Raw genomic sequence first — 19,428 nt, forward strand, 5'->3', positions numbered from 1 at the left:
AGAATGCTCTTATAAAAACCATCTGGGCCAGGCGAGGTGGCTCACGCCTGTAATCCCAGCACTTTGGGAGACCAAGGAGGGTGGATCACCTGAGGTCGGGAGTTCAAGACCAGCTGTCCAACATAGCAAAACCGCATCTCTACTAAGAATACAAAATATTCGCTGAGTGTGGTGGTGCACACCTGTAGTCCCAGCTACTCAGGAGGCTGAGGCAAGAGAATTGCTTGAACCCAGAAGGTGGAGGTTGCAGTAAGCTGAGATCGCACCACTGCACTCCAGCCTGGGTGACAGAGTAAGACTCCATCTAAAAAAAAGAAAGAAAGAAAGAAACACACACACACACATCATCTGGGCCCTTTTTTTTTTTTTTTTGTGGGGAAAGGGAAGATCTTGACTACCATTTCAATTTCTATATTACTAATTGCTCCATTTCAGTAATCAGTTTCTCCATGGAACAGTTTTGGCATTTGATATTTCTCTAGGAATATATTCATTTCTTCTAGATTTTCAGATACATTCTTTATTTTTAAAAGCTCTGTTGCATTTGCATCTTCTATCTTCTTCAATTGACCAGTCTTGCCAAAAGTGTTTCCTCTTAATTTTTGTTTTCAGATTCTGCTTTTGGTTTCTATTAATCTGTCATTTTTTGTTTTCTATATCATCAATTTCTGTTATTTCCTTCTTATTTATTGAGGTTTGCTGTGGCGGTCATTTTCCAACTTCTTGTATAATTTACATACAATAAAACACTCAGATTTTAGTTATTCAGCTTATTGGACTTTTAAATAGGTATACACCCATGTGACCAGCACCCCAATCAAGACATAGAAACTTTTCATGATTCCAGAAAGCTACCTTGCAACCCTTTCCAGTGACACCCTCCTCACCTCAACCCTCTTCTACTATCACTATAAAATTGTTCTGCCTGCCTTAGAACTTCATATAAATGGAATGAAACATTATGTGCTTTTTGTGTCTGGTTTCTTTCATCATGTGAACAATCTCACCATGTGAGACTCATCCCTTGATATCTGTATCAGCACTGTGTTCCTTTTGATTGCTGAGCTGTAGTCCATCCTTTGAATATACCACACTGTATCCATTCTCCTCTAGTTGGACATTTGGGTTGTTCCCAGTTTTTGGCTATTAGGAATACAGCTGCTACAAATATATGTATCAAGTCTTTTGTTGACATGTTTTCATGTATTTGGGGCTAAATATCTAAGAGTAGAATTGCTGGGCCATAGGTTAAGCATATTTTAACTTTATAGGAAGCAGCCAGTTTTCCAGAGTGGCTGTACCATTTTGCACTCCTGCCAGTTGAGGTATGACGGTTCCTTGTTGTGGGATTTTGGGAGCAGTGCTCTGGGGTGGGAAGACGGAAGGGAATGTGGAGGCGTTTCTGCTAAAAGACACACCCATCCTGAGACTAGGGCAGCCTCTTTTTTTCAAGACAGGGTTTCACTCTTGACCCCCAGACTTGGGTGCAGGGGCGCAATCTCGGCTCGCTGCGACCTCCACCTCCCGGGCTCAAGCCATCCTCCCACTACAGCTTCCTGAGTAGCTGGGATTACAGGTGTGTGCCACTACAGCTGGTTAATTTTTGTACTTTTTTTTTTTTTTTGGTAGAGACGGGGTTTCACCATGTTGCCCAGGCTGGTCTCAAACTCCTGAGCTCAAGTGATCCATCTGCCTCGGCCTCCCAGAATGCTGGGATTACAGGCGCGAATCACTGTACCCAGCCTAATTTTATTTATTTATTTATTTTTTTGTAGAGACAGGGCCTGGCTATGTTATCCAGGCTGGTCTTGAACTCCTGAGCTCAAGTGATCCATCTGCCTCAGCCTCCTAAAGTGCTGGGATTACTTACAGGTACAACTCACTGTGCCCAGGCCCAGGAGGCCTCTTTTTAATCCTGTTTCCTTCACCCCTTTTTTCTCCCACCCCCTTCCTTCATTGGGCAACACCCGCCACCCCAGATCAGCATCATCCTACCTCTAGGGGTCCCCTTCTTTCTAACCCCACCTCCTATGACTGTTGCAGGGTGGTGTCACAATGTATATTAATAAATGGGGGAGGGACTTTGCACCAACTGGTCTTCTAGCACCATCCCCCTTTCATGCTGTGGCCCTCTGAGGCCTGGAAGAGGGCAGCCCCAGCGTCACAGTCTACTGTACCCAGAACCTCTGCCGAGAGCACAAGCGCATACTTGGGAATCATGGGTTGCAGTGACTAGAGGGGTGGGACACTGTGGTAACAACAGAGAAGGTAGGCCTGAACGGTTCTCAAAGGGCATCCCTGGGACCTGGCCTTGGATTTGCAGGTCGAGCTCCACCTCCACCCCTCTGAGGTCATCAGCATGTTGAGGGCTCTGGGCCAGCTGGTGCCTGAGTACCTCTTGTCTTTTACTTGGAGATGCCTGAGGGAATTGTCCCCAGATCTAGGGATGGCAAAATGCAGTTTAGCCTGGGGACTGCAGGCTAAGTACAGCCAGGGGGCAGCAAGGACAGGGGATGGGGGTTCCTAGTCCTAGCTCTGATCGGGGGGGCTTCATGCCTGGTGGTGCTAGATTTCCTGGTACAACATAACCTGCTGGACCCAACAAGGGAGAGGGGCCATAACCAGGATATTATGGGTTGGGGTGCAGGTCAGAACCCCATGTTCTAGTAGCCATTATGTTCCAGACACTGAATGCCACCACTGCCATCCACCTTGGCCCGATAAGGTCCCCTGTCCATCTGCTTGGGTCCCTGTGTCTGTATAGGCTATACAACTGTGCTAGAGCACGAGAAAGAGGAGAGGCCAACATGCAGACTTTTCAGCTTTTATTACAAAAAAGGACATGATCCCAGCCCAATTTTCCAACAAAAATCACCACCTTAATTTGATTTGGTCAAGCCCTCTCTGGCTGGGGAGTGGGCTGGCCGACAAGAGCAAGGCCCCGTCCCAGCCATCCAACACTCTGTCCTTCCCTGCCCCAGGATGGACACCCGACATGTGGAGAAGTTGCTCTTGAAGCTGCTCACTGGGCCTCGTTGAAGCGGGTCACCATTGTCTTGTGCAGTGTCTCCTTGTAGGACTCGGTTGAGGTGACCCCGTAGGAGCTGCCCCGTGCACCCAGGCCAGAGCCCCGCACCCGTGTTTGGGCCTGTATGAGGGAGGCAGGCTCTGTCAGGCTGGTGGGGGATGCTGTGAGGGGGGTTGGGGGATGGGACAGGACTGCCTGAGACTCACCTCGATAGGGGTTACAATGCCCTGCTTCTTGCGGCCCAGGCCGCTGCCCTCTTTCCAGCCCATGGCCTGGAGCATGCGACTGCCAATGTTGTCACTGCCCAGCCCGTCCCGAGTAGGCTGCTCGAAGTCTCTGCAGGGGCGGTGCACAGCATGAGTGGTTGGCCTGCCGGCCCCGGGCCCCAGACCCCCTCACCTAGCCCAGCTACTCACACGGAGGCTGTGGATATGCCGCCGTACTTCCTCCTCTTGGGCTCTGGTGGCTCGGGGATGCCATACTTTTCTCTGCGTTCAGCTGCACGGTCCCGGTACTTCATTTGCTGAAAGTTTGTATGTGTGTGTGAATGTTGGGGAGCTGGTCTCTTTTCTCAGGCAACACAGGCATGGGGAGTGGGGTCCCACAGGGTGTGCCATCTGGCTAATGAGGCTCAGGTCCTGAGGGTCAGGCCATCACAGGCACAAGCAGCCGGGGTAGGAAAATGAGGAAGAAAGCTCATGGGGTTAACACGTGAGAAATTGAACTCCAGCTGCCTGAGGTGATGGGGACTTGGAAGGGACATAGGGGAGGGAGCCCAGGGGCAGGTCACACCTCACCTCCATGTCATTCTTCTCTAGTGCTTCTAGCTCGTTTTCCGACAAGTGGGCTCGCCGGTGAATCTCAAGGTTTTGCTGCAAGAGGGACAGGATGAGAAGTGAAGAGGCTGAGCCTCAGTGGGCCAGGCCCCAGCATGCGCTGCCAACCATCCGCTCAGTTACCTTGTGGAGCCCTGAGAGCTGCTGGTGCCGGATGAGTGCCTCTTTGCTGGGGAACTGGCGTCGGCAGAGCAGACAGGCCAGCTTCTGCCAGTCGGTGAGCTTCTCCTCCCGCTCGGGGCCCCCACGCTCCTGCTCCTCCTCACTGTCACTCTCCCCGCTGTAGGCTGCCACCAGCCCTCGCGGAGGGCTCTGTAGAGGGTGAGGGTGGGCGGTCAGGCCTGGCCAGATCAGAGCCCCCGCCCCTCTCTGCCTTGGGCACTCACTGGGCGGTCGTCACTGGCCAATTTCGGGAGATCCATGCTGGTGTGCTGTCTCTCGGCTAGTGCTCCCTGGGGTGGAGGGACACAGAAATTCAGGGACTCCACAGAGGGCCCAAAGGAAGGACAAGATTGTGGGGCAGGGTGCAGGGGGGTGGCCCAACACACCTTCTTCTCGAGGATGGCATAGCCAGCATCTGCAGTGGCTGACTCCCGCCTCTCATCATCTCGCAGGGAGCTGATAGGCTGGAAGCTATTTTTGAAGTTTTCTTTTTGTTTGTTGAGACTGCGGGCCCAGCGTTCCATGTCCTTGGCAATCTGGGGGTGAGGGTGGAGGTGAGGTTCCCAGAACCCTCATGCCCCTGGGGCTACTAACTCTATCCGCTGACCCACTGCCCTGCATCCTCAAACACGGGCCGGCCACTATCCCTAGTCCGAACCACTGCAGAAGGCTTCATCTGGCCTCTGGGCTATGGCTCCTGACCACCTCTCCCAGCAGAGCGCTCTTTCACGAAGTATAAGCCACTCCCACCCCCAAATACAATGTCCTTAAAACCCTTCCTTCGCCTCTCATCACACCAAGAATAAACCCAAACTCGCAACCACAGCCTGCAAGGCACTTGGCACCTGGCTACTCCTGACCTCATCACTGAACACACCCTGTGCCCCCACCCCCACTGGTTTGCAATGGTGAGGTGGCAGAAGCAGTGTGGACAGAGTGGTGGGCCCATCTGGGAGGCAGATGAGGGGAAGCTGAGGCAGAACAAGCAGAAGGTGAGGGACACAGTAGCGCAAGTTCCTATTTTCTGTCACCAGTCACCAGTGCTTCCTGTCAAGCCCCTCTCTGGCTATGTTCTCTGTTATGGTTTTTGTCCCTCAAAATTCATGTGTCAGGAATGTAATCCCTAATGCAACAGTGTTCACAGGTGGAGCCTTTATCCCAGCTGAGCGCAGTGGCTCACATCTGTAATCCCGGCACTTTGGGAGGCCAAGGCAGGTGGATCACTTGAGGTCAGGAGTTTTGAGACCAGCCTGGCTAACATAGTGAAACCCCAGCTCTACTAAAAAAATACAAAATTAGCCGGGCGTGGTGGTGGATGCCTGTAATCCCAGCTACTTGGAAGGCTGCAGCAGGAGAATTCCTTGAACCCGGGAGGCGGAGGCTGCAGTGTGCTGAGATTGCACCATTGCACTCCAGCCTGGGCAACAAGAGTGAAACTCCATCTCAAAAGATAAATTTAATCCCTGATGCAACAGTGTTGACAGGTAGGGCCTTTCAGAGGTGATTAGGTCACGAAGGCTCTGCCCTCCTCAAGAGATCGCGGCTGCTTTTTAAAGAAATTGTGTAAGTTTATGGGGTAACCAGTGCTTTTGTAGCCAGGCGCGGTGGCTCATGCCTGTAACCCCAGCACTTTGGGAGGCCGAGACAGGCACATCACCTGAGGTCACGAGTTCGAGACCAGCCTGGCCAACATGGCGAAACCCCGTCTCTACTAAAATTACAAAAAAATTAGCTGGGCATGGTGGCGGATGCCTGTAATCCCAGCTACTCGGGAGGCTGAGGCAGGAGAATTGCTTGAACCCAGGAGGTGGAGGCTGCAGTGATCCGAGACTGTGCCACTGCACTCCAGCCTGGATGATAAGAGCGAAACTCCATCTCAAAAAAATAATAAATAAATAAAATAAACAAGTGCTTTTGTTACATGCACAGATTGTATAGTGCTGAAGTCAGGGTTCTTAGAGCATCCATCAGCCAAATAATGTACATCATACCCATTAAGTAATTTCTCATCCTTCACCCCCCTCCCATCTCCTCCACCTTTATATATAAAATAATATATATATTATATTATATAATATACATATATATTTTGAGAAGGAGTCTCGCTCTTGTCACCCAGGCTGGAGTGCAATGGCACGATCTCAGCTCACTGCAACCTCCACCTCCTGGGTTCAAGTGATTCTCCTGCCTCAGCTTCCTGAGTAGCTGGATTCCAGGTGCCTGCCACCACGCCTGGCTAATTTTTGTATTTTTAGTAGAGACGGGGTTTCGCCATGTTGGCCAGGCTGGTCTTGAACTCCTGACCTCAGGTGATCTGCCCACCCCAGCCTCCCAAACTGCTGGGATTACAGGCATGAGCTGCGGCTCCCGGCCCCCCTCCACCTTTTGAGTCTCCATTTAATGCCATCACTGAGAGTGGGTTCCAGATAAAAAGGGGGAGTTTGGCCCAATTTTCTCTTGCTCTCATGCATGCTCACTTGCCCTTTGCCATGTTATGATGTAGCAAGAAGGCCCTCACCAGATGCCAACACCACTGGGCTTCCCTGCCTACAGAACTGTGAGCCAAATCAATCTCTTTTCCTTATAAATTACCCAGTCTGTGGTATTGTTATAGAGCAGCAGATGGATGAAGACACTCCTCTTCCCCTGACACACACCCATGCTGTCACATTTGTCGTGCATTTCCATTTTATCATTTAAAAATGTATAGGAATGTTTATCTGTGTATAACTTTAATTTATATGCATGACACAATGCCACATTCTATATTTCCATGTTCCCCCCAGCACAGCACCATTTCTAGAATTCACCAGGTTGCTGAGGGAACACTTAGTGCTTGCTTGTAAATGCTACGCTCACAGTGTCACACCCTTTCTCCACAGAGAGACACTGAGGTGCCCTCCATTTGCCCACTCCCACAAAACACTGCAGGGCTTTTTTCCTGCCCACCCCCTTATGGCCTGTGAGAATTTCTCTGGCATATATATATATTCACCAGCAGCACGTGAGGGTCCCCACCATAGGACAGAAGACACCTGACAGGGCTCACTCGGATGGCACAAGCCACCTCCTGGAGTTGGGCAACCCTGCCACACACTGAGGAGACTGCTCTGTCTCAAGGCCATTCAGCAAAGAGCAGAGCTGGGGCAAGAGCATGGTCTGCTAAGCAGTCACTGCCCACATCCACACCCGCCCGCCATCTCCCTTGGCAGGAGAGGGCGAGAGCTGACAGAGTGCCGTTGCTGGAAGACACCACACAGCCAGCCAGTGACTGCTGGACCCTGGTGTTCACCTGTTGAGCTGTCTTGGTCTTGTGCTTCTCCTTCTTCTCTTTGCCCTCCTTCGAGGGTGCCCCTGTCTCCTTATGCCCATCAGCCGACTGCTCCAGGGCGGGAACATAGGTCCGCCTCTCCCCATCCCAGTACAGGTACTGCTGGCTCTGAGCATTGTAGTAATACTGAGGGAGGAGGAGGGAAGAGGGGATGTGAGGGAAGACCTTGTGAAGGGAACCTGCAGGACCAGCTGCTCCTGATGCGACCTGACCCGATCCCATCCCTCCCTGGGCTGCCCTATTACCTGGGAGTTGGGGTCATAGTAGAGGCCAGTCTGGGGGTCATAGTAGTAGCCAGAGGTCTCATCGTACTGGTAGGTGGAGACGTCGGGAACAGCTAGGGGATGAGGGGAACGGGGTCACACTCTTCCCTGCTTTATTAAGAACTCCCCATCCCTACCCACAGGCTGTGGCTACTCACGGTACTGGCTGTAGGATTCCTGGGCAGTGGGGCTGGTGGCCGCTGGGAGAGCAGAACTAGGATGGGTAGGGCTCTGGAGCTCAGATTTGAGCACAGCAGGTGACATGATGGTATACGACTGGTCATGGGGCCAGACAGGAGAACAGGGCTCAGTGTCTGCCCATGCCACCCCTGCCGCCTGCCTGCCTCCCCGGGATACATACCCACAGGGCTCACTCACCTGGCTGTTGGCAGCAGTGCCCTGGCTGCTGCTCGCCTCGGCTGATTGTTGGTAGATGCCAGGGGCAGCACCAGGCTGGGCACGAGAGAAAGCCTGCATTGACACAGAGTCGGCCCCAGGCTCTAGGGAGGCCTCGGGACCTGTAAGAAGGGACAGGGCAGGGAGAATGCCTGTGAATAATGGGGCCAGGGACTCTATGCCTGCTGGCCCCCGCCACAGCTGCAGAGAGAGATGCTGGGGCTTACCTGCTCCGGTGGGATCCCCTTTGGTTCCAGTGATGCCAGGGCCCTTGGTGCCCTTGAGGTAGCCATGGGCATAGAGGGAAGACTCTGTGCCCTGGCTGTTGCCATAGCCCTCATCCTGTTGGTAGTAGCTGTAGTCGACCGGCGGCTCCTCGGAGGTGGCCCAGGTACCCTCCCCACCTTGGGAGGCCTGAAGGGCAGGTGGGAGGGGTTCATTAGAACAAGAAGGTATGGGGATGGGGGGTGGGGAACCTGCTAGAAGCATCTGTCCCACACGTGGGGCTAGTATTTCTACCTGACAGACAAAGCATGCAGCCTTAAGACAAGTGGAAAGCGAGGGTTGCCTGGCCACAAGAGAACAAATAGGCCAGTGGCAAACACAAGACGGAAAAACAGACGAACGCCAAAATGTTCCAGGGCTGATTCTGCTGATTCTGCTGTGTGTGGTGTGTGTGTTGGGTGTCAGGCCAAGGAAGACACCATCTTCTTACTTCTTTATTCTCTTCTCCCAATTTTCTCTCAACCACTTATACATTATTTTTATTTAGGAACATATGATATGTGTATATATGTATATATTACATATAAGGATATGTGTATATCACATATGTATATATTACATATAAGGGTATGTGTATATCACATATGTATATATTACATATAAGGATATGTGTATATCATACCAATTCAGGATAATAAAAACCCCACCAAACAGCACAGAATGCCAGGCACAATGGCGTCGTACATGAGCGCATGGGAGGCAACTGGGAAGAAAGCTGCGGTGATGATGAAGGGGAATGTCCCAGGGGGTCCAGAGAGCCAGGAGCAAGGTAGAATAGCCATGCCAGCTACTGGGAGAGGGTTTTGCATCCATGGATAGCAAGCCAGCCTTCCTGCTTCAGAGAGGGTGCAGGAGGGTTGAGAAAGCCCAGGTCTCAGGACGCTGGGAGGCACAAGGGGTCTGAGTACCTGTGAGATGGCCCACTGGGCCGCAGCAATGGCAGTGCTGGCCACAGAGGCAGCACTGATGCGACTGCCTTCATTGGAGGCCATGTCCCTGAGAAGGATGTTAGAGACTGGGAGTGAGATGGGAGGCCCCAAGCGGTAGGGGGGAGTGGGAGGGTGGGGAGGGGAAGGGTGGGAAGGCACACAGGTGGAGCCCTGACCTCTTAGAACCCTTGGCAAACTCAACATTGATGGTCTTGCCGTCGATAGTGAGCGGTGGGTGCAGGGCCTGCAGGATCTGCAGCAGCTGGGCTGCCTCCTGTGGGAGGAGGGGAGACAGAGACAGAAGGGTCAGGCCCGGGGAGGCCCCCGGCTCCATTGCCCGGTTTCCAGGCTGGCGGCCACGGTGGGAGGCTGGGGAAAAGGACCCTCCTCTCCACCCCGGGGGCCGGGACCCTGGCTGCCCGGCCCCCAACTGTGCCGCCCTCACCACGATGGTGGAGAGCTGGATGAAGGCAAAGCCGCGGTTCAGTTGGGTCTGCTTGTCCTTTATGACGCGCACGTTGGAGGAGGACAGCACCGCGTAGGGTGCCAGGGCCCCCAGGATGGAATCCATGGTGCTGTGTGGGTTCAGGTTGCGCAAAATGATGGCTGTGGGAAGGGGCCCAGTGTTAGAGGACACCCCTGGCACTCTTGCCAGCCCTGCCCTTCAATGCCCCCACTGCTCCCTTTCCTCTGCCCCCACCCCCCGCCCCCCATGCCCCTGCAACTGCCGCTTCCCTCACTGCTTCCTCCAGGATCAACTCTGCTTGGCGGTCCAGGTGCCAGCCTGGCTGCCTGTCTGCTGAGAACCTTCCCGACACACCCCCAAAGGCAGGGAGGATGTTGCCACTCCCCCTGTTCTCCCTACATCAAATGTCTATCCCTGCACCAAGTGGAGATTCCATGAGGATGAGGTCCTGCTCACTGCCATTTCTCTGGTCTTGGTGAGCCCAGCCCAGACACCCTAGGGCACAGAGGAAGAAGGAACAACTGACTCACTGTCATTGGCGTTCTCTGAGCTTGGCTCTGAGCCCTGTGACAGGGCTTGGGAGGCCAGGACTCCCTGGGCCTGGTAGGGCTGCGGCAGGGGAAGCAGGCCCTGGCTCAGCTCCCGGCCACCCAGTGGCAGTGTCTGCTGATCCAGCCTTGTGCCGAGGGGCAGCTTCTGCTCTGCCTCTGTCAGGGGCAGTGGGAGACAGGCTGGTGATAAGGGGAAGGCTCCACGACTGGTCACCCTCCTCCCTATACCAAGCCCTGAGCACAGACCCCTCACCCTTCCCTTCTCCCCAGCTGCCCCACCCTGGAGAGTGCGAGAGGTAGGTGAGCCTCACCTGACTTGGGCACGCCACATTTGAAGCACTTCTCTCGGCGTTTGAAGTTCTGGACGCCACACTGTGAGGCACAGGCCAGGCCGTCAGAGGGAGCAGGGATTTCCCACTGCACCCTGCACCCTCCAAACTTGGATGCAGAGATCTCCCAGGGACCCCGCAGTGCCCCAGGAAGGAAAGTCCCCAGGCAAGGGTGGCAGGTGCCTTCTGAACCTTCTGATGTGGTTCTCAGTACTGTGCATCTTCCCTTTCCAGACTCTCATTTGTCCTCTGTGCCAACCCGCTCAGCTCAGGAATAAACAACTCCCCCACTTGTTTCAACAACTCCCTCCTCTCCTTCCTCTGCCTTCTTAAGGCCACCAACTCCCAGGACTGTTCCCTGCCTCATGTATTCAATCCCTTTATTAGGTTCCTCTCCCTGAAACTTGCTTCTCTATTCAGAAACCTTTCAGTGTTTCAGCCCTAGAAGTCAGTAGCCAGACCCGCACCCCTCCTCTTAGCTCTAGGACTGGGCTGGATCCTGCTACGCTTGAGAAATTTTCCTTGAACGTTCCAGCATCTGGAGACGCAGCTTCTACCACACTCCATCTCTGTTCCAGACTCAGGTACTAAGCACCACTCCTGGGCCGGGCCCTGCTGCACATGGCCAGAACATGGTCTCTGCCCTCATGGCCTAATAGCACGGGGGCAGATGCAGCATGAAGAGGGGCAGGTCAGTCTGCATGGACCATCCAGCAGGGGCTCGGGGAGGGAAATGGGCTGGGGGTGGGGTGCCATTTACTCGGCAGGGACAGTCCCTGTACAGAAGCAGGGAGGTTTGACCTGGGATGCCCAGAACTTTTGTTTTGTTAAGCCTTGCTGGGGAGGGATTGTTATCGGAGGGAACAATGGAATTTCCAAAACTGGTGTGGGAGAGTAAGGGGAGAAGCAAAAAGCCAAGGCCGGGTAAGGAAGCCAGTTAGGTAATGGAGGATCTTATGCTTAAGCTGAGCTGGGGCTGGTTAAGCAGAGGAGGAGAGGCGTGGGTGGTCAGAGGTGGTTTTGAGGAATGTTCCAGGTGAGGGCGTGGGAGAAAGAGGACAAGAGGCCAGCATACCAGAGAGGGCTCCACAGCAAGTGGGTGAGAGCGTGACGATTGGCATGAGCAGCGGGAATGGCGAGGGAGGGAAGGTGGCGATTCTGTGATGGAAGTGACAGGACCTGGTGGCCAACAGGATGCAGGGGAGGGGAAGGAGTTCAAGAGAATTCCCTGGTTTTGGGCTGGGCGTGGTGGCTCCCGCCTGTAATCCCAGCACTTTGGGAGGCTGAGGTGGGAGGACTGCTTGAGCTCAGGAGTTCAAGACCAGCCTGGCAAACATGACGAAACCCTGTCTCTACCAAAAGAAAAAAAAAAAAGGCAAAAATTAGTGGGCATGGTGGCATGCGCCTGTAGTCCCAGCTACTTTGGAGGCTGATGGCTTGAGCCCTGGAGACAGAGGTTGCAGTGAGCCCAGATCGCTGCACTCCAGCCTGGGCGACAGAGCCAGATCCTGTCTCAAAAAAAAAAAAAAGAGAATTCCCTGGTTTTGAGGCTATCTGGAAATACAGGAAGGAGTTCCACTGTCACTTTGTCTTTATCTCTCCAGAAATGTTGAGCACCAGTCCTCTGATAGGACTTTTTTTTTTAAAACAGATGCGCCACTCTCCCTGACTAGGCAGAGTACTTCCTGCGGAGAGGGTTGGGGCCTCTACAAACTGTGGAATCACAATGCTGGCCCCAGGGCAGACCTGAAGCCACTGTGGCATCCAAGTACCTGTGATCAGGAGCAAGGCACAGGGCACGGCTAAAGGTTCACCCATGGTTCCACCTCTCTGAGCCTCAGCTTCCCCTTAGGGAAGACAGAGGTGACTACAAAACCATAGCCTCCAGTTTCAGGTTTGACTTGGCCTGGTCAGAGTGGCCTTCAGGCTTGAGCTACCTGATATGGGCTCTCAGAACGCTCTGTGCTTTTCAACAATTTGACTGTGTTAACTGTGGGCCAGGCGCTGTTCTGAGTGTTACCCTCTCATTAACACAGCTGAATCCTCCCAACCACCTTTTGGGAGAGGTGTCATTAATAGTCACATTTTAGAGATGGGGAAAGTGAGGCAAAGAGAGGCTGAGCACCTTGGCCAAAATCAAGGCCGATCTGGGATAGTCTCATTTCAGCCAGTCTGGCTCTGAAGCCCACATTCTCCACACCACCAATTCAAGCCTACACTGTCACTAATTCATCATCCACGTATATATTTCCTTAAAGTCTACTGGAACTCCAGGCAAGACTGCATTTTAGGAGGACAGAGCCTGCACCAAGTGAACGCTCACTACACATTTGTCACTACACATTTGTATATGGCTGGCTAGGAATGGTGACTACTCAAGCTGAGCGAGCAAGGGATAGAGAATGAGCGAGAGAGAGAGAGAGAGAGACAGAGAGAGAGAGGGAGGGAGAGGAGAGATTGGGGGGAGGGGGAGAGATGGAGGGAGAAAGAGTGGGAGAGGAAGGGAGGGATCGCCGTCACTGCTGTTGCTGTCTCTGTCCATGACAACTGCTGCCCACCGCCCCTGTACCTTATTGCACAGCCAGTCCTCATTGATCTTGGGCTTGGGGTCACTGTAGTGCATCGACACCTTCTGGCCCAGGATGTTGAGGGAGTGCTGCGGGAAAAAGCAGAGCACAGTGAGGTCCAGGCAGCAGTGCCCCACGCACCGTTTCAGCACAGGAGAAGAGAGTGAGCGAGCCCTTCAGCTGGATGGATGAGGGACAGGGAACGGAGGGAGGTCGGAGAGCGGATGGAGGGAAGAAGGGAGGTAGGGAGGGAAAGCGCCACAGCTCTCGGGCGCAGCTGTTTGCTGCTCTGCCGGGCACACGCACGCACACATGTGAACACACACCACCAGGCACACAGTGTTCGGCTGACCGACGCTTGCCGGACAGTGGGGAGAAACCCCCACTCGGCCCTTACACTGCCAGGCCACACCCAGGGCCAGGACTACACAGGCTACACTTGGGGGGTAAGGGGAGACAGGGAGGGGGAGGGAGAGGGCAGAAAAAGAGAAAGAGAGCGCAGGTGCGCTAGTGCTGGAGAAGGGGAAAAAGAAAGAGCCATTTCGAACAGATGGAAGTTTCTGCCGTGAGGCCGTCTTCCCATGGATGGCTGGGTCCTGGGCCCGTGGCACTAGCCTACCAACCCCAAGGAGACGGCCCCAGGGCTGCCTCTGCCGGGATCCCCCATTCTATCACCTCTGCCCCTTCCTCCCCTGAAACTTCTCTCCAGTGCCCTACACCAGGGATCTGGGCAGGGGTGGGTGACCAGGCAGATCTTTGGGTCTCGGAGGTCCCAAAGCTGCTGAGTTGGGATCCCGTGCCAGGCTTGGGGGACAGGCTCCCCCCCGGGGCTGACTGTGCACAGGTCCTTGCCGAGAAGACGGAGCTGCCTGAGGTGGTGCCTCCTGCGAGTGTGGAGATGTGATAGGAAGGGTAGGGGCGGCGAAGTGAGGCCAGGGTGTCGATAAAACTATCATACTCGACGGGAACTTGAGATCAACAGAGCAGTGCTGTCCCCTTGCATGAAAATCAAAGGGCCAAATTGACATGCAGGGAGGGGGCTGACAAAATGAGTCTTGCTAGTGACTGTGCCAATGGCTAAGCTCCTCACTGGCAGGACTTCCAGTGGTCCTGAGGGTGGAATGAGGTCCTGGCTCTGGCTAACCCCAGAGAGGGGTGCCCCCCCAACCAGCCCCGGGGGAGTGGGAAGCTAGGTGAAAGAACCCACCCTGGCAGCTCTTTCTCTGAACGCTCAGCTGGGAGAGGTGAAGGGGCAGCGCTAGTGCCTGGCGGTAGGAAGGGGCCAGTGGTGAGTGTGGGCTCTGGATGGGAAGCCCAGTGGGGTAGCGAGAGATGGGAAGAGGAGATAGTGAGGGTCAGGAAGGGGAGAGAGGGGGCAGGGGGGATGGGACACAGGGCCACAGGGCAGGGAACTGTGTCCATAAGAATCAGGCGATGGGGAGCGCTCGATTACAAAGTAGTATTTGTTTGGGGGGGGGTTCAAGTGCGGCAAAGCAACCTGATTGGCTTCCATCCATCGTGTAGCGTCCTGCAAGTGACTAAACTCGACGAAGGCGAAGCCCCGGCTCTGACCTGGAGACAGCATTCAGATACAGACGCAGTGGGTTAGTCAACAGCTTTGGACACACGGCGTTCCCGGGGGCGGGACCCGAGGGGAGAGGACGGGGGCAGAGAGGGAAAGGGGAAGAGGAGAAAGGAAGAAAGAGAAAGAGGCAATCAGAGAGAGAAAGACTAGCGGGTGTGGGGGGCAAGGTAGATGGCCAGGTGGGGCAGGGAAGGCAGAGGGAGAAAAACAGAGGCCAGAGGTCGGTAGGGGGAGAGACACACACACCAACTGGGAAGAGAGAGAGAGAGATGGGGCTCGGGCAGACCTGCCCAGCCAGCCTGGGGTGACAGAGACGGAGAGAAGCAGCCGGGAGGGAAAGAATACGAGAGATCTGCCTCCAAAGAAGGAGGGAGGGGATGGTGGGCAGGCTGCTGGCTCCACACAAGCCACAATACGTAACTCCAGGGCGGGCCCGGCTCAAGGCCAGGGGCGCCCAGGAGGGGTCCTGTAACAGGTGTTGAATCACAGGAGCAAAAGAGAAGCTGGGCCAGGCTGCTGTGCGCGGCTAGGAAGGCTCTTGGCCCATTGGGAACCAGGGGCGGTTAAAGACACGACCTCATCTCAGCCTCACCGCAGCGCAGGGGAGGCGGGCCTCACTAGGGAGCCACCTCAGGGCCACAGGGTGGAGACCACAGCCATAAACAGTCCAGGTTCCCCTGGACAAAAGGAGAATGGTGGCCAGGATTGGCCAGGAGGACCTTAGAGGTAAGAATCAATGGGTGCCTGGGAGAAGCGCCCAGGGCCATCGAGAAGGCCGCACCTGGAACACCTCCTTGTGGAGAGAGAGACCCAGAAGCTGTCCGTGTGTGGTGTAGTTGGGGTGATACAGAGCAAGACCTACATGCAACCAAGACTCCAGGCTTGGGAAAGGGATTCAGGGTTGAGGCCTCAGGATAGCATGTCCTTTAGAGGCAGATACATGGGGAGGGCTTGGATGAGAGGGGCTTGGGGGGGCATGCTTAATGTTCAAAAGAATAACTGTTAGGATGCATAGGAGGATGGAATGAATAATATAGTTGGGGGGGCAGAGAGAGAGAAAGAGAGAGAGGGAGAAAGAGAGAGAAAGAGAGAGAGAGAGAGAGAGATGGAGGTGTGGGGAGGAGAGACTGAGAGATGGAGAGAGAAGCCCAGGCAGAGTGAGGCCCCACTGTGCCTGCCTTGGGGAGCCTGGGCAGAGGTCCTGTAGAGACAACTCCCCCCACCACCACCCTGCTAACCTCAGGCCAGCTCCAAGCAGCCTGCAAGAGGGAGGGAGGGAACAGGCGAGGCCAGGAACTCCTGGCTGTTCCTTGGGATGTGTCCTTGGATAAGAGCCATCCCCCGCTTCCCCCTTGGGACACACACGTGGGACCACCACGTCAGAGCTATTTTCTGGTCGGAGGCTGTTACCAAAAAATGTGGGGGAAAGTGAGGGGCAGAGGAAGGAGAAGAAAGGAGAGGGAAGGGAGTGTATGGGAGGGGGTTACCATCTCAGATACTCAGAGTCCCAGAGAGGAGATGCCTGGGAGCCTGGCCCTGGCCCTGACCCCGGGGAGCACCCAGCTCAGCTCAGAGCTGCACCCCTGCCCTGACAGCCCCATTGAAGAGGCTTTTGGCTGGAGCTGTGAGGAGAGTGTGGGGAGGGGGAGAGAAGAGAGGGCACCCCCCACGCTGCCCATTCCCAGCTGTGGCAGGAAGGTGGTGGAGGGAGTGGGGGAGAAGGCAGAGGCAGGAGGGAGATTTGGAGGCTGAGGCTGGCCACTTGAAGGGGAGGGCACTGGAACAAAAGCTCACCTGAAGATTTGTTCCGCATCAGCCGAACCTCCCGTGCTTGCACGCCGTGGGACTGCAGCTGGCCACGGATCTATACGGGGAGATACAGAGTAGGGCAGGCTCAGCACAATGTGGCCGCTGGGTACCTGAGGCTGGCTGGAGGCCTCTGGATCCCGAGGGGTCATTGGTGATGTGCACACAGTCTCCTCCGCCTCTTTCGCAGCTTTTCCCTGAGTGACAACAGCCCCACGCCCACACCAGTCCACAGTCTTCACTTTCAGCCCCAGACTTGCAGAAAGTGAATCAAATGAAGAAATGGGCACAGAGCAAGGTAAAGCATGGCAGCAGGATGACCCTCAGGGGCACAGAGAACAAGAGAGCAAGTGAGCCAGCCACTTAAGAATGGTGGGCAGGGTGATCTGACAAAGGGCTCGCTGGCAGCCACGAAGTAAGGAAACCTGGGATGCAATTCTTGCCCTTGGCAAGGGGATAACCCGCGCCCCCACCCCTGCCCCGCTGACCTGCAGCTTGCGTCAAAAGAGATCTGTAACATAAATGCCAAACTGAGGAGGACAGGAGTGTGAGCAAATCCCAGCCATGTGCCCTAGACCATGACTGTAGCAATAACTTAGGGTGGAGACAAAAAGCAAAAAGATGTAGTCCTGGGGATTGCTTCCTAGATGGAGTAGGCCAGAGGGAGACTGCAGAGGCAATTCGGGATTTGGACCAGGTGAGGCAGGGTCTCTAGGCCAGTGAGGTCTCTCACAGAGGACCAGGAGCCTATGCCAGCCATTCTTGGGAAGGAGTCTTCACGTCTCTGGGCCTCAGTTTCCCCACCAGGTTGAACAACAGACAGGACATTAGCCTTACACACACCCATACACAGGATGAAAAGGAAAAACACACAGAAGAGCTTATCAGGACTCCAAACTCAGGGAAGGCTGAGGAAGCAGCAAAAAGTGGGCTCTAGGGTCCAGCTGCCCGGGTTCAGACTCCAGCTCCGCTCTGCCATTCACTGGCTGTCAGACCTGGGGCAAGTCACATTCCCACTCAGGGCTTGGTTTCCTCATCCAAAGGATGGAATACAAAGAGCACCTTCCCTGCTGGGCTGCCATGGGGACTGAATCATACCTAACATATGGCCCACCCTGAGATACATTCTCAACAAATGTCAGCAACCAGCTACTGTCTGACCCTGAACAGGGCAGGTGGGCCAGACCTCAGAAACCCTCAAATACACAAGTGGGATTTTCTCTGCTACAAAATGAGCAGCTAGCAGATTTCAGAGGAGGGCTGATCAGAGAATTCATGGGGTGGGGGATGCGGGGCGGCGGAGTGGACTAAGAAGGACCAGGATCAGGAGACTATTCTTGGAGGTTATTCTGGTAGGCCTCGTGGGGCTTCAGTGTGGCTATCATGAGAAGTATGTATGAAAAGGAAACAGGAGGAAAGGGAGGCAGGCGGGGAGGCTGTTAGCAGCCACCCAAGGCTCTGAGGCCAGGCCAGGCTGCTGACAAAAAAGGATGGGGGAAAAGGAGAAAGAAATTTCAGAAAATCCCATCCCTCCCCCAATGGTTACAGGGCCCCAGTGTCCTCTCTGCTACCAGCAATAGCCAGCACTGGCCCAGTGAGCATCTGGCCCTTGATGCACACATGCAAAATGGCTGGATGACCAGTGGAATGTGCAGGACTGCTCTTCTCCCACCCAAACCCACCACTGCCAGACACCCACGGCCACTGTCCCTCGGCCAAGCCGGCCTCTCTGACACTCCTCCCTCCAGACCGGGGGGCCGATGGGACCTGCCCACAGAGGACGGATCAGTGCTGGGGGATAGGAGCTGGAGGGGGAGAAGGGATGAAAGGCGCTGAGGTTGCAGGTGAGGGAGGGGTGGGGAGAAGTTGAGGACCCTGGAGGAGACCCAGCCTGGCCTCCTGCCCGGGGCCATAGGGGGCACGTACGTCATCCTCAGTGGCTGCCTGTGGCAGCATCCTCAGCATGACGATGTTACTGGCCTTCTCCTCCTCCTCCTCATCCTCCTCCTCCTCCTCCTCCTCCCCTTGCTCGGTCCGATAGTCCTGGTCCCGATAGTCGCCGTCTCGGGGGAAGCCTGGCGGGCCGGTGGGGCTGTGCCTGTGCCGCCGCCGCCGCCTACGCTGAGTCTCGGAGCCCGGGGAGGCCTCGTAGGAATCCTGGCCGACAGAATGAGATGAGTGACACCAGACGGGCAGTCAGTCTGGGCAGGCCTAGGAGCTAGCCGCTGGCTCTGTGAGGCAGGCAGGCTCTGAAAGCCAGGGATGTGCGGGCTCCGGCTAAAGGCTCAGGCAGGCAGGGTGGGCAGGCCCCGGCCTGCAATCCTTCTGGGACTGTAAATTCCCCATGGGGTCCTTTTGGGGGCTGCCTTCAGCGGGTGGGGAGAGGTAGGTGACAGTATTGGTGTAGGGGGGAACTCCGAAAGGTAGCTGACAAGACACAGCTTAAACCTCCTTGGGGCAAGATGGCCTGGGGTCAGCACACCAGACCCCACCCTTGATTTCCCCCTCCTCTCTGGCCAGCTCAGGGGGTGTGCTCAATTGCTTCACTGTACCACCAAAGGCTGCGTGTCCCCTACGGTTCCACCCTGCAACCAAGCTGGGGGCATAAAAACAGCTTCAGATCTCAGCCAGAGCCAGGCAGCAGGAGCTGGTGGAGGTGGTGTGAGGGCTGCAGACACTCCCTCCTCAGTCCCTGATCCTCAGCCTTGGCCAGTCCTCCACTACACACCACGCTCAAAACGGTATGGCTGTTGGGCTCTGGGTTGTTGCCCAATCCATCCATTCCAGGACTAAGCAGACCAGGCCTGGGGCCAAAGCCCTCCTGCCCACAGTGGGGAAGCGCCAGATAACTTGGTGCTCCATTCCCACTCTGGCCAGGGCCCAGTGCTCCTGGA

General features: G+C 55.1%; 1 protein-coding gene across 5 annotated transcripts in view; it reads right to left on the minus strand.

Moving 5' to 3' along the window:
- Positions 1-2,808: 2,808 nt before the first annotated feature.
- RBM10 (RNA binding motif protein 10) overlaps positions 2,809-19,428 on the minus strand; it is a 42,594-nt gene continuing 25,974 nt past the window's right edge. For 3 of the 5 annotated variants that reach the window (XM_030806666.1, XM_030806668.1, XM_030806669.1), the window contains exons 4-24: positions 18,461-18,691; positions 16,523-16,592; positions 14,642-14,715; positions 13,146-13,232; positions 10,559-10,619; positions 10,227-10,403; positions 9,676-9,836; positions 9,407-9,504; positions 9,210-9,297; positions 8,244-8,430; positions 7,999-8,138; positions 7,779-7,896; positions 7,603-7,694; positions 7,319-7,483; positions 4,413-4,562; positions 4,251-4,316; positions 3,988-4,176; positions 3,826-3,900; positions 3,445-3,551; positions 3,235-3,364; positions 2,809-3,148 (exon numbers count right to left, since the gene is read on the minus strand). In XM_030806666.1, the coding sequence (XP_030662526.1) occupies positions 3,023-3,148; positions 3,235-3,364; positions 3,445-3,551; positions 3,826-3,900; positions 3,988-4,176; positions 4,251-4,316; positions 4,413-4,562; positions 7,319-7,483; positions 7,603-7,694; positions 7,779-7,896; positions 7,999-8,138; positions 8,244-8,430; positions 9,210-9,297; positions 9,407-9,504; positions 9,676-9,836; positions 10,227-10,403; positions 10,559-10,619; positions 13,146-13,232; positions 14,642-14,715; positions 16,523-16,592; positions 18,461-18,691 (2,592 nt within the window). In that variant the 3' untranslated portion in view covers positions 2,809-3,022. The remainder of the gene's footprint in view (positions 3,149-3,234; positions 3,365-3,444; positions 3,552-3,825; positions 3,901-3,987; positions 4,177-4,250; positions 4,317-4,412; positions 4,563-7,318; positions 7,484-7,602; positions 7,695-7,778; positions 7,897-7,998; positions 8,139-8,243; positions 8,431-9,209; positions 9,298-9,406; positions 9,505-9,675; positions 9,837-10,226; positions 10,404-10,558; positions 10,620-13,145; positions 13,233-14,641; positions 14,716-16,522; positions 16,593-18,460; positions 18,692-19,428) is intronic. The other 2 variants (XM_030806670.1, XM_030806667.1) reach the window with 1 other exon arrangement.

This window comes from Nomascus leucogenys, chromosome X, assembly GCF_006542625.1.
Source record: "Nomascus leucogenys isolate Asia chromosome X, Asia_NLE_v1, whole genome shotgun sequence".
Taxonomy (NCBI): Eukaryota; Metazoa; Chordata; class Mammalia; order Primates; family Hylobatidae; genus Nomascus; species Nomascus leucogenys.